The following is a 14,877-nucleotide window of genomic DNA, read 5'->3' as shown; positions in this document are numbered from 1 at the left end:
GACCTCCCTTACTGGTCACTTGAAGCTACCACAGGCACATCCCCTGCTCTAGTCAAATGGCTACTTCTTTTCAGAGCTGCTCTTCTGTTAGAAGGATTCTCTCACTATATCAAAGATCTCTGTTGCCTCTCTTGCCAATCTAGATAAGGTGGGAAATATAGGGAGAGCAGGAAGGGGAAAGGGTGTTTTGATTGCGAGTTCTTCCAGCACCACAAAGACTCTCTTCTCCCTACAAAGTGCAGAAGAGGAATACACGTTTCCTGCTGTCAATTCTTTTGATCTTTGTGGTGTTGGACAACTGATAGCAAAGGAAGATTTCCCCACTCTCACTCTTCCCTCAACATACCAACTTCTGATGTAGCCAGAATCTCTGTCCAGGCAGAGTAAACATTGGAAGTGCAGCTATGGCTTTTTAAAGGCAGCATGGTATTCTTGTCTGTTTTTTATGTCTGATGAGATTATTACGCTGTCTTGTGGAAGAGCTAGGTTTGCATTATAAGGCTCAGAAATTTAAGTACAAATCAGGAAATTCCTTATTTCAAATAACTACCTCTCTGCTGAATACTCACAAGGTACAACTAAGTAAGCCAGTCCTTAGAACATGGAAGATAATTCCCATTTAAACTAAAATAACTCAGTCACTAGGGGTACCAAAAAGGGGCTGCAATTTAAACATATATATAAGTTTTGAATTTTGCACATTATGCAAAGCTTGTATGTCCAATCACACTTGGCCAATAAAGAATTCCTATTCTATTCTATTCTATTCTATTCTGTTCTGTTCTGTTCTGTTCTGTGCTGTGCTGTGCTGTGCTGTGCTGTGCTGTGCTATGCTAATGCTCACCATAGTCAAAATTTTTACACACTGTGACAGGGCCCCCAGTTTTATGCACTCCAATTTAGCCATATGGCTATTGTTATAAATGTTGGGAAAAAAGGATTGTGTAGATTAGAGGTCTATGGAAATTCTCAACCATCCAGGTCATGGTTGTCCCAAAGGTGTTTTTCAAAAGGCAACTAAATTTTCTTTTTTTTTTCTTTGAAGATGTTCAGCTTCTCATCCAAGAACTGAAGGAGCTGTTGCATTAAATGTTTCTAACACATGATCATTACCAAAATGATCAGGGGTCTAGAAACAAAGACTTACGAAGAGAGACTGCGGGAACTGGGCATGGATAGCCTAGAGAAAAGGAGGGCCAGAGCGGACATGATAGCAGTCTACAGGTATACGAGGGGTTGCCACAGAGAGGAGGGGATCACTTTATTCTCTAGGGCACCGGAGGGCCGGACGAGGAACAACGGCTGGAAGCTGACCAAGGAGAGATTCAACTTGGAAATAAGGAAGAACTTCCTGACGGTCAGAACGATCAACCAGTGGAACAACCTACCAGCGGATGTTGTGAACTCCAATACTCTGGACATTTTTAAGAGGAAATTGGACTGCCATTTGGCTGGGCTGCTATAGGGTTCCTGCTTAGGCAGGGGGTTGGACTTGATGACCAGCATGGTCCCTTCCAACTCTAACAATAAATAAATAAATAAATAAATAAATAAATAAATGAATGAATGAATGAATGAATGAATGAATGAATGAATGAATGAATGAATGAATGAATAAATAAATAAATAAATAAATAAATAAATATAGCAATAATTTTTTAAATGATGATTTAAAAAATGCAATCAAATGTATTGCATGGAATGTGCAATCTGTTCTTTTTAATGCAGAGTAATCTCAAAGGAGAAGAGATATTGCTGTTGTATAGCAATACAAAAAACTGCTATTTCAGCAGAAGTATAAAACATGTTGTAACTTAAGCAACTTGAATTCTCTCCGCACCATTCAAAAAAACCACACCAGGCATGCAGTACAAGCTACATGAGATCTCTCCAATCATCCCCTTTGTGTTCTCTTGACCAAGAACCAGACTTGGTATAAGCATATTCACAGATTGCTAGATTTCAGACACCCAAGAACTTTGGAGCCCATCAAAATATTTTCATTGTACAGAGTTAACCTGATTTCTAAGCTAAGAACTGTTAGAAATCTTATCAGCATGGCACAGCTATATTGGTTGATTATTTATTTATTGAATCCTTTAGGCCTTATTGAATTCATAGGGCCATCCAACTCAAACAATGTGATTCTGAGCAGTGTGCAACAGAAGAGTAACTATAAAGCTAAAGAACCGCATACAATAATCATACAAAATCACCTACAAAAAGATATTGACAAAATTGAACGGGTCCAAAGACGGGCTACAAGAATGGTGGAAGGTCTTAAGCATAAAACGTATCAGGAAAGACTGTTGTAGTGGTTTTTGTTTGCCAAGGAGAATTCTCAATCTGTTTAAAAGGATGCTCTGAATTATTGATTGATTGATTTGATTTGATTTGTATGCCGCCCCTTTCATGTATTGTTATATTTGATTTTGAAAAATTTCAGACTTGTTTTTATGTGAAGGATTTGCAGTGACTAATAATTTTAGTTTTTAGTCCCAACCTCAACCATTATTATTATAATGGTTGAGGTTAGGCTGCATAGCTAGAGGTATAACAAGCAGGAAGAGGGATATTGTGATCCCCTTATATAGAGCGCTGGTGAGACCACATTTGGAATACTGTGTTCAGTTCTGGAGACCTCACCTACAAAAAGATATTGACAAAATTGAACGGGTCCAAAGACGGGCTACAAGAATGGTGGAAGGTCTTAAGCATAAAACGTATCAGGAAAGACTTAATGAACTCAATCTGTATAGTCTGGAGGACAGAAGGAAAAGGGGGGACATGATCGAAACATTTAAATATGTTAAAGGGTTAAATAAGGTCCAGGAGGGAAGTGTTTTTAATAGGAAAGTGAACATAAGAACAAGGGGACACAATCTGAAGTTAGTTGGGGGAAAGATCAAAAGCAACATGAGAAAATATTATTTCACTGAAAGAGTAATAGATCCTTGGAACAAACTTCCAGCAGACGTGGTTGGTAAATCCACAGTAACTGAATTTAAACATGCCTGGGATAAACATATATCCATCCTAAGATAAAATACAGAAAATAGTATAAGGGCAGACTAGATGGACCATGAGGTCTTTTTCTGCTGTCAGTCTTCTATGTTTCTATGTTTCTATATTTCTATCATACAAGAACGACATCAAATTAAACTTTTGACTATGTGCTTTCAGTGCACAAGGGCCTCCTTATACTGCTGGTAGTTTAAATCTTTAGAATTTTCTTCTCACTCTTTTCATAAATAATGGGCTTTGTGTAGCACTGGATAATATTGAGTCTGAGCAGAACTGTCAAATCTGAGCAGAACTATCAAATCTAGCCTGAGAATCATTGGTACTTAGTTTCTCACATCCAGTCACACCTCACATGTGTAGATTACAGTTGAGTGTACCAAGTACTTTTCCTGCCGTTTCTTTCCACCCTAATCATTCTATCCACACAGCTTTGGAATAACCAGGAAAAAGCTAACCAGAAAGTTTGAACTAGATCAAAAAGACCATGTATTTCTAAGTGTGATCTATCCAATTCTCTGTGTTTGAAAATGGCAACTTAGTAATTAATTAACCATTGCTGAACCCTTTATGAAATAAAACACCTGAAAGCAAGTATTCCGTGTCTCAACTCATTTCCCACAGTAAAGGTTGTATGTAACCTCGTGGCATAACATGGGGGTTTCCGGTGTGAGTCATGGCTGATTCAATGAACAAGAGAAGACAGCAACCTCTGTGAAGAATGGAGGAAGGTAATAGACAAGTCCTTTGGGTTTTTTCAGAAAAGGGGAGATTGGGAGATGGTCCATGAATGCTCTCCATCTAAATCTGCCTGTACCATTAGACAGGCACTGAAAAGAAAAACTTGGGCATTCCACAAGATGGCATTAAATCTGATAGCAAAAGCAAGAGCACTTAGACTTATATACCATTTCATAGTGCTTTACAGCCTCCTCTAAGAGGTTTACAGAGCCAGGATATTGCTCCCAACAATCTGGGTCCTCACCTTACTGACCACAGAAGGATGGTGGCTGAGTCAACTTTGAGCTACTCATAAAAAAACTCCTGGAGTCAGCAGTGAGTTAGTCTGCAGAACTGTACCAACATGGCTCATTGATGAAAGGGATCCTGAGCATGACTTTTCTGCTAGATCTGCTGGGGAAAACAGAAACAATGGGAGAAAGATGGTTCTGTAGGTACTCTGAAGGCCAGTAGTGGGTTGTTCCTGGTTCAGACCAGTTCTGAACCGTAGAATGCTTGGCTGCATAGCTAGAGGTATAACAAGCAGGAAGAGGGAGATTGTGATCCCCTTATATAGAGCGCTGGTGAGACCACATTTGGAATACTGTGTTCAGTTCTGGAGACCTCACCTACAAAAAGATGTTGATAAAATTGAACGGGTCCAAAGACGGGCTACAAGAATGGTGGAAGGTCTTAAGCATAAAACGTATCAGGAAAGACTTAATGAACTCAATCTGTATAGTTTGGAGGACAGAAGGAAAAGGGTGGACATGATTGAAACATTTAAATATGTTAAAGGGCTAAATAAGGTTCAGGAGGGAAGTGTTTTTAAGAGGAAAGTGAACACAAGAATAAGGGGGCACAATCTGAGGTTAGTTGGGGAAAAGATCAGAAGCAACATGAGAAAATATTATTTGACTGAAAGAGTAGTAGATGCTTGGAACAAACTTCCATCAGACATGGTTGGTAAATCCACAGTAACTGAATTTAAACATGCGTGGAATAAACATATATCCATCCTAAGATAAAAGAGTATAAGAGCAGACTAGATGGAAATAGTATAAGAGCAGATTAGATGGAAATAGTATAAGAGCAGACTAGAGGGACCATGAGGTCTTTTTATGCCAGCTATCTTCTGTGTTTCTGTGTTCTTAGAACCAGTAGCACTGGCAGTGGGAGGCTCTACCCACCCACCCAGGATGCTTCTGCTAATGTGCAGACTGGTAGCAAAATCATTTACAACCCACCACTGCTGCAGGCCCTATGCTGTGCAAGGTTTTACAAGCGATAACCATCATCCTGAATTTAATTGAACCCAGAAGCCTACTCAGAACTAGTGAAACTCACACAGCAGTGATGATACAGGGGAATAATAAGAGAAGCCAAAAATTACTCACAAAACTTACATTCTGGACCAGGGGTGGGTTCCGGGTTGTGTTACTGTCAGTTCGCTCAGGGACGCAACACGCAGGCACATACATGTGCAGTACTAAAAAAACAAGATGGCAGTGCCTATGGCACCAACAAGAGAGCCAGCTCGGACATAGCAGGCAAGTTACTACCTCTTCTATAGAACTGGTCCAAATGGGTAGGAATCCATCTCTGTTCTGGACCAATTGCAGCTTTCAATGGCCCTTCAATGGTAGTTTGATGCACTATAGAGAATATTACAGCAATCTAATTAAGGAGGTAATTAAGGCGAGATTCACCATGAGCAAGGACTCCAGATACCTTTCTTCTATTCCTATATCTCTTCTTCTATTCTTTCATTGATATGTTCTATTACTATATCTTCTTTTCTATTCTTTCATAGATATATTTTACTATGAATATCTCCTCTATAACCTTCATCATGTATTTTACTATGTGTGTGTATGTGTATATATGTGTGTGTGTGTGTGTGTTTTCGTAGATTTTCACGGGTACAGGTATGACGGTCTTGGTATATTCGGGTTTCTTCCCATGTAGGATTTGGAAATTTCTGGCGACGTTTCGACAAGGTCCCACTCGTCATCTTCAGGTTGGTGTTTCTGTCCTTGTTCTAGAGCGAACACTGTTCACCCTACAACAAGGACAGAAACACCAGCCTGAAGATGACGAGTGGGACCTCGTCGAAACGTCGCCAGAAATTTCCAAATCCTACATGGGAAGAAACCCAAATATACCAAGACCGTCATATATATATACCCACTAAAACTGTCATTGTGTATTGGACTAACTAACTAACTAACTAACTAAATCAATCAATCAATCAATCGATCGATCGATCAATCCAAGTAGGGGTGAAACTCGCAGGTGGAAGATGCGCAAAAGCCTCCTTGGCCATGGCTGCCGTTTGATCTTTGCTCAGAAGCTGAGGAAGATGTTTAAAATGGGCACCAACTTTAACTGGGAAAATGCACCATCATTCAGAATTAAGATGTAAAGTCCCAAGAATTGGGGTGCCCTGAAAGTTAACCCATATCCATTCAATCTTGCCACATCCATTCAATCTTGTTCTTTCCTGCCAGACCATCATAGCCTTCAAGCAATGGTAAAAGACTTTGCCCATTGCCTGGTTGGCCCAGAGTGGAAAGTAGAACTGGATATAATTAACACACTGTTGATGATTACCTTGCCCAGTGGCTTCATAGATCTTAAACAGAATGAGAGGAAAAGGTAGCAAACTTAGGCTCAACTTGCCTCCTTCCACCCTCCACTGATTGAAATCAATTCTGGAGAAAGGAGGAGAACCATTGTAACCCAGTGCCTCCCATGCCCAACCCACTGAGCTGATGCAAGCTGATTCATGATTAATGATATCAAAGGTAACAGAAAGATCAAGAAGGACCAGGATGGATGCACTATCCCCATTTTAAATCCAACAGATTTCATTGCCAAGCATTATCAATGTTGTTTATTTTTATCTATTTTATGTATTTATTTATTTGTCAAACATGCATAGGATAGTATTTTGTATAAACATAAGTAAAAAGTAATGATAAAAAAGGACAATAGTTGCAATGCCATATTCAGTCCTGAATCCTAATTGAAAAGATTTGCTTCTTTCAGTGCCTTCTAAAAACTATAAATTCAATCACTTTCAGTAAAAATTGTTCAAATTCATTGGGTCTAATATACTTCTGATAAGGAGGGGCAAACAACTGCCTCCTTCAAGAAACACACAGCCTCCCAAAGGAGAAATATTCACCTAGGCACAAGCCCAGCCACCTCCAGCACCCAAGAGACCTTAATCAACCAGGAAGGACAGAGATCTAAAATACAGGTGACTGAATTCACCTCTCCGAGGACCCTATGCAGGTCATTAGAACTAACAGAACTCTTAACGCTCTTTCCAGTTAACCAGGCAAGTCCATCCCTCAGGCAACTCCACAAAACCTGTACAACTGGATTCCAACTCTGAATAACTTTATCCAGTAGATGTCTAGAATAATCTTCTCAGGGGCCATAAAAGAGCCCAGAAGGAACTGGGTCACCTTTAAGCAAGGCCACTGGACAGCTTCATCTGGACATCATAAGGGTAGAGAAATAACTATTCTTTACCAGAGTTATCACCAGGGGTGGGTTCTGGTTTCTCCCACTGCTGGTTCAATTGCGGACATGCCTCATGCACAGTATTTAAAAACAAGATGGCGGCAACTATAACGACACTGAGATAATCAGCTCGTGGTTGTGGGTCACTGTCAGTTCTGGGCCAATTGTAGCTTCTAAGTGCCCTTCAATGGCAGGCAGGCAGGCAGGCAGGCAGACAGACAGACAGATAGAAAAAATATAGAAGGGTGGGGGGGAAAGACCAATAGAAAATACATAAATCTTTGGTAGTTGTTAGTGGACTGTTTGCTTAGGACTGAATGAAGATTTTTTTAGATAGGAGCAATAGGAGAAGAAGAGATTTTTTTCCTCTCTGATGCATTTTTATTTTTTTCTAGACTAAGTACAAATCTCCCACTCTCACCTTACAATATAGCTGGGGATTATAGTTATAGCATGCTGTACATTTCGTATTTTTATAAATACATCATGCAGGTGGGATTCACCATATTATGTAGTCCAATTGGAAAAAATGTCACACAGTCCATATATGAATGGTATGAATTCAAATATTAAAGGTATGGCTCCACCCAGAGATTAGATTCTTAATTGACTAATATAGTGACCTGCCACAATCCCTAGAAACACTGCAACTAATGGAGCAAAGGTTTTGGAATTTCCCCATTGTCTGTCCTGTTCAGAAGTAACTAAGCAGGTCTACATCAACAGCTGGAGACTCCTAAAAGAGAAGGAACTGGTTTAAAAAAAAGCTGATTTAGTGTGATTTGCATGTCAAAGCTGAGATGTGACACAATAATTCCATGATTGGACTTGGGGATTCTTCTGAATATGCTTTTTACTCAGTATAAGACAGTTAAGGACATGTTTTTCAAAGTATCTCTTTCAATTAGCATATAGTTTTGGTGCACACTCTGGAAAAATCGTATTTTGTTAACAGATCAGAAATTTCTTTTCACATAGGAATAGATGAGCCAGTCTCTCTTGTATTGTTATTTTTAATTTTGATTACTAAAATGTTTATGCTTTGTAGTTCATCCTTATTTTCTAGGAAAGAAAAGAAGGCTTTTGTGTGTTCTGTTACAAATGGGAGGTTTAGAAAAAAGATGATTTTAAGGTCAAATTGTACATGAGAGTAATCATGCCATTGGCATTTTTTTATTATTGGATACCAAAGTCCATATTTTTCTTCTTCCTGAGAATTCAGCAACTAATAGCCCCTCTGTTCTGCCTGGGTGCCCCCAGACTTCAACACCAACTGGAAAAAGCAGCCAGACACGCTGGTAAAAGCAAAAGCACTTTATAGTTTGAAAAATAAACACAGAGAAAAACCTGTTCTTCCCAACAGTCAGGCTATGAGACTTCACAGCAGAGTCCTGATGGCCAGACAATACAGCAGACTTCTTGCTGGCACACCCACCACTGTAGAGAATAAGACCCACACCTTTCCCCCCCAAGGTTTCAGTATTCAAAGTCACAAACCAGAATTCCAAGACACCAAAGATCACAGCCAGGTCCCAGGACTCCCAAAGATAATACTCCACAAGCCAGGAAGGGTGGGTCTGCCTTTTAGCCTTTCCAGAGAGCACCACACCCAAACCTAGCTGTTGCCTCTTTAGTGCTGAAAGTACCTGGCTAATTGTCCCCTTCGTTGTGTTGCTCTTCTCTGCCGGAGATCGATTATTGCTTGTGCATTTTCATCTAAGGAATCCAGGCTGCTTGCTGGGGAGAGCTCCCTCTCGGGGGACTCTGGCTGCCCTCCCTCTCCCTCAGCCTGAGATTCCTCCTCCCCGTCTGCCTGAACCTCCTGTTCCTCATCCTCCCCCTCTGAGCAGGAAGCCGGCAGAGGATCAGCCGTTCCCTGAGGGGCCTCAGACGGAATCACAACACCCTCCAGGTATGAAGAGAGAATCTTGAGAGTCTTTTAGGGAAACTGTAGGACTGGAGTGGAAATTGCCTCCCTCCTCCTGGCTACAGTTAAAATTTTAGAAGACAAAAACTGAATCCATCCAATGCCCAAAATTACGCTCAAATGGGTTTGGGTACTTTGCCATTCAATGCATTGTGAAATCTTTTTCTTAGGCTGTGTAAACTAGGTGAGGACACTAACAAATAAAATGCTTCTCAGTTTGGACAGAGCTTGTTAGAAGAATATAGCAATTACCTGGGATTAGAATATTGTGTGAATCCAGTCACAGAGGCCAACCAGTATTCATAAGGAAATGATCTGATATTTTCAAAGAATTGCTAGGACATGCATAGAGATTAAAGCTCACTAAGCATTCGATGTAGCACCCATAGAATAATAAACATTTAAATCCCTTTAACAGAAAAAGCATATCCACAACTGAACCCCACCCTGATAAGTTACTAGAGCTGATTTATCTGTACAATCTTGTATTTATTATGAGCGCTTAACATTTGGAGAGGATATCAAGTCTCCCATTGAAGAAGGAAATATCATCTTTCTGGGTAGCTGTTTAAGAACTCCACTCTTAAGTCTTTAAAAAAATAAATAAGTAGAGCTGCAATATAATAGTAGATATAGGTAAAAGAATCTACAGCCTCTTTTAGCATGCAGATCTAAAAGGTAACTCAAGGCTGTTGTTGCCAATTAGCAGAGTTCCTATAGAGATAGAAAGTCACCAAGCTATCATATTTTCAGGTGTTTCTCTTGGAAACCACCTGTTGAATGCCTACCTTAAGGATAAAGCTCCTTGAGAATAAATATGACTCTTTGTTTCAGTGTAAATACATAGAATATTGGAAACTCAAGTTTAAAACTTCACTCATTCTTGAAGTTCAGGAATGGAACCTCAGTGGCTCCCTCTGCCTATCAGTCTTACAGAAGTGTTCTAAGGCAGTGATGGCGAACCTTTTTTCCCTCGGGTGCCGAAAAAGCATGCGTGTATGCTATCGCACATGCGCGAGTGCCCACATCCATAATTCAATGCCTGGGGAGAGTGAAAACAGCTTCCCCCACTCCCCGGAGGCCCTTGGAGGCTGGAAACAGCCTGTTTCCCAACTTCTGGTTGGCCCAGTAGGCTCATGTTTCGCCTTCCCCCAAATCCAAAGGCTTCCCTGAAGTCAGGGAAGAGTAAAAACGCCCTCCCCCAACCCCCAGAGCCTCTCTGGAAGCCAAAAACACCTTTGCAGAGCCTCTGTGCAAGGCAAAAATCAGCTGACCGGCACACACATGCACGTTGGAGCTGAACTAGGGCAATGGCTAGCGTGCCAGCAGATATGGCTCCATGGGCCACCTGTGGCACCCTTGCCATAGGTTTGCCATCACTGTTCTAGGGTGAACAGAAAATAAGCTCTATGTGTATACCCCCCCCAAACACCCTGAAAGACCGAAAGTGATAGTTTCCCAGGATAGATGTGGTGACTGGTGAGCTATGAGAAAAGCATCCTTCAGTAAATTTGATCAACTCAAAACTCTGGGAGCTCCATTGGACCCAAAACTGTCAAACTCTCTTAGCCTTTACAATCATTGCAACTGTAGCTACCCCTCTAGTCATTCACATTCCAAACATGTGTTCTACCTCTTCTAATATCTATTAAAAGACCCAGGCACCTCGATGTACAAGCATGATATGCCTTGTTTCTCCGGGAAACAGTAAATTCAATAGACCTTGAAGATTGGCTTTCAGTACACAGGTCACCAGTTCAACCAAATAATTAGCTACTTTAGTGCGGCGCACCTGCCCAATGTGCACCTGCTATATGCATGAATTAGTCGAGTATAACCTTGAAAGTCAACTAAACATGCTCTTGCAATTTAAAAATAGAATTTTTAAAAAAACTCTGAAGCCTGTCAACATGGAATGGAAGAGTGGGACCATGTTATCTCCTTGCTAGTCTAGTTCTTTAATTAAAAAAAACTTGTTACCCAGCCTCATGTTATTGTTTTCAAAATATAATTCATTCTAATAAACTATAGCTCATTCCACTAAAAATGTATCTGATGTTGGGAAGAAAGGTATTAGCAAAACTGGAAAACCTAGACACTTTGCTTTTAGAATCCCTATGAAACAAACGTGAAGGCTAATCTAACCCGGGCTTTTTAGATACAGAATAAAGATAGACAGTTTTTATATTGTGTTTTCTAGCAACTAAACTAGTTTAGTTTAAAAGAAGAAAAAGTTATACTCACAAACTCAGGAATAACAAGAATGTCAGGAAATGATGCCAGGACTGAAGCACCACTAGGTAAAGAAGCTGTGGCAGTTGCTGAAGACATTGTGCTGTTTCCTTTTTCAAAATCACACACACACAAGTCCTCGCTCTACACAGCTAGAGTCTGGTTTCCTTTCTTCCTCTTGGGTATGTGAGATCTTAACTGTTCAGCTACCTTAAAGTTGCCTGCCCTCCAGGGATGGAGCTCAGTATGGGCGTGGCTAACCAACCAGAGGTACTTGCCCCTAATCTTTATGTGACCTTAGGAAAGTAAAAAGGCTGTTCCAAAGAATAAGTCTTTTCTGCTGTCTCATAATTCCTCAAGCACTTTTGAATGATCATGTGTAGAGGGCAAATGTAACTAGAATAATGAGCAGCTAGTTCTGAATTTAAGATGATCAGTTCTTGGGTAGCATCACTGGAACTATGTTGCTACATTATTCTGGTGCATTCTGGCATGAATTTTAATTTCATGTTTTTAAGTAATCTTAACTTTATGGAAACAGTAGAAATCATGTCTCTGGATCATTTGTGGGAGATGATGTCTCAATCAGAAAAGGTGATGCAACAGAGAATGCACAGTTAGTATGACAGACTAAAAGACAGGTAATTTCAGTCTGTCATGCAATAGAAATAGAATTATCCACTCAGGGAAGGATTTTTGAGGATGTAAGAGGAAGTAGGAAAGAATGAGAGAAAGGGGAGAGAGAAGAGGAGAAACTGGAGAAGAAAGAAGGAAGGGGGAGGAAAGGAGAGAGAAGGTGTAAGAAAGTAGGTAGTAGAGGCAGAATAGCCCCCTGAGATAGAAAGAGGGGAGCGGTGAGAGATACAATTGAGGCAGACTGAATGAGGGAAAGCAAAATTGGAATATAACCTAGCTGATTGTATTTAAGAGATGATAGTAAGGACTAGCTCCTTACCCAACCTATGATCACAACAAGCCACAGTTATCCGTATCTTCAAAAAAGGAGATTCAAGTAATGTTGAAAATTACAGACCAATTTCTTTGGGTTGCATCACTTGCAAAGTCATGGAATCAATCATAAACCAATCCTTTACACTCCACTTAGAAACTAATAACATACTCTCCAATAAACAATTTTGTTTCAGGGAAAAAATCCTGTAATCTGCAACTCTTACACTGCAAAAACGTATGGACCACTCAATTTGATTAAGGTAAAACAATAGACGCAATTCACATAGACTTTTGTGAAGCCTTTGATTCAGTAATACACAACAAACTACTTCTGAAACTAAAATCCTATGGCATCTCTGGACCCTTACATGACTGGATAACCGTGTTCCTGTCTACCAGACAACAAGTGGTAAAAATAGGAAGTGCCATATCAAATCCTGCTCCTGTCAATAGCGGTGTCCCTCAGGCAGTGTTCTAGGACCAACTAGGATGTCTTCAGGTTTCTTCATTCTTCATTCATCATATCCATTTAACATGGAATATTTGCTTACTCTTCATACTCTACATAAATGATCTTTGTGATCATATTATAAGCAACTGCATTCTCTTTCCTTATTATGTTTAACTATTTAATACCACCACCAATACTGCTATCCTTCAAAAAGACCTCGACTATGTATCAGAATGGTCAAACAACTGGCAACTTCAAATCTCAACCAACAAATGTTCTGTCTTACACATTGGCAAAAAGAATCAGAATACAAAATATAAACTTGGGTGAAATGAACTTGTAGATGACCCTCATTCTGTCAAAGATGTTGGAGTACTCATATCCAATGACCTATGTGCTAGAGCCCACTGTAACAACATTGCCAAAAAAGCACTAAGAGTTGTTAATTTAATTTTACATAGCTTCTTCTCTAGCAATATTAATCTGCTCACCAGAGTTTACAAGACATTTGTTAGACCAATTGTGGAATACAGCTCACCTGTCTGGTGATGATATGTGGTTATATTGTTTCGTTTACATTACTGTGAATATAACAAACTTTATTAAAAGCCAGACTGTTTTTCAAGGAATTCCCAATCTATAATTTAATGCAAGATTTTATCAGGGGAAAGGAAGCAATAAAAAGGAAAAGTGATATGCAATGGGCAGCTGTTCACTACTACATACTCAGTTTCAATAAGGAATGGTAATGCTTCCCAAAAATGTAAAATTTAAAGAGTGGATTGAAGAAAGAGATGTGAAATCAGTTAGATTTAGTAGGGAGGCACTTTTCAGGTAAATAGAACAGAAATGGGGAACAACAACACAAGAGCACACAACAGATTCAAGCTTAATATTAACAGCTCCAAACTTGACTGTAAAAAATATGACTTTAGTAATCGAGTTGTTGAAGCGTGGAACTCATTACCGGACTCCATAGTATCATCCCCTAACCCCCAACATTTTATCCTTAGACTATCCACAGTTGACCTCTCCAGATTCCTAAGAGGTCAGTAAGGGGCGTACATAGGTGCACCGGAGTGCCTTCCGCCCCCTGTCCTATAGTCTCTCCTATATCTCGTATTTCTTCTCTACTATATCCTCTATAACATTCATTGTGTATTATTGTGTATTGGAATGAATGAATGAATGAATGAATGAATGAATGAATGAATGAATAAACAAACAAATAAACAAATAAATAAATAAATAAATAAATAAACAAATAAATAAATAAATAAATAAATCTGGAATAATAAATTTGTAACCAGGGATCAATGGGGATATATGATCAATGGGGATATATGATCAATAGGGATCAATGGGGATATATCATCCAAGGACATGGGGTGAGGTATCATCAATATGCTGATGATACCCAGCTTTACATCTCCACCCCATGTCCAGTCAACGAAGCGGTGGAAGTGATGTGCCGGTGCCTGGAGGCTGTTGGGGCCTGGATGGGTGCCAACAGACTCAAACTCAACACGAATAAGACGGAGTGGCTGTGGGTTTTGCCTCCCAAGGACAATCCCATCTGTCCGCCCATTACACTGGGGGGGGGAATTATTGACCCCCTCAGAGAGGGTCCACAACTTGGGCGTCCTCCTCAATCCACAGCTCACATCAGAGAACCATCTTTCAGCTGTGGCGGTGGGGGTGTTTGCCCAGGTTTGCCTGGTGCACCAGTTGCGGCCCTATCTGGACCAAGACTCATTGCTCACAGTCACTCATGCCCTCATCACCTTGAGGTTCGACTACGGTAATGCTCTCTACATGGGGCTACCTCTGAAAAGTGTTCGGAAACTTCAGATCATGCAGAATGCAGCTGCGAGAGCAGTCATGGGCTTACCTAGGTATGCCCATGTTTCACCAGCACTCCGCAGTCTGCATTGGCTGCCAATCAATTTCCGGTCACAATTCAAAGTGTTGGTTATGACCTTTAAAGCCCTTCATGGCACTGGACCAGAATATCTCCGAGACCGCCTCCTGCCGCACGAAT

At 40.3% G+C, this 14,877-nt stretch overlaps 1 protein-coding gene across 1 annotated transcript in view; it reads right to left on the bottom strand.

Annotated features, from left to right (window-relative positions):
* The window catches only part of LOC139157656 (myelin and lymphocyte protein-like), a 46,524-nt gene extending 34,881 nt beyond the window's left edge, over positions 1 to 11,643 (bottom strand). The window contains exon 1 of the mRNA XM_070734653.1: positions 11,447 to 11,643. Within this exon, the coding sequence (XP_070590754.1) occupies positions 11,447 to 11,533 (87 nt within the window). The 5' untranslated portion in view covers positions 11,534 to 11,643. The remainder of the gene's footprint in view (positions 1 to 11,446) is intronic.
* Positions 11,644 to 14,877: the final 3,234 nt, after the last annotated feature.

The sequence above is a fragment of the Erythrolamprus reginae genome, chromosome 1 (genome assembly GCF_031021105.1).
Source record: "Erythrolamprus reginae isolate rEryReg1 chromosome 1, rEryReg1.hap1, whole genome shotgun sequence".
Classification (NCBI taxonomy): domain Eukaryota; kingdom Metazoa; phylum Chordata; class Lepidosauria; order Squamata; family Dipsadidae; genus Erythrolamprus; species Erythrolamprus reginae.
Note: the sequence above shows the minus strand (reverse complement) of the source record. Positions and strands in the feature narration are given on the sequence as shown.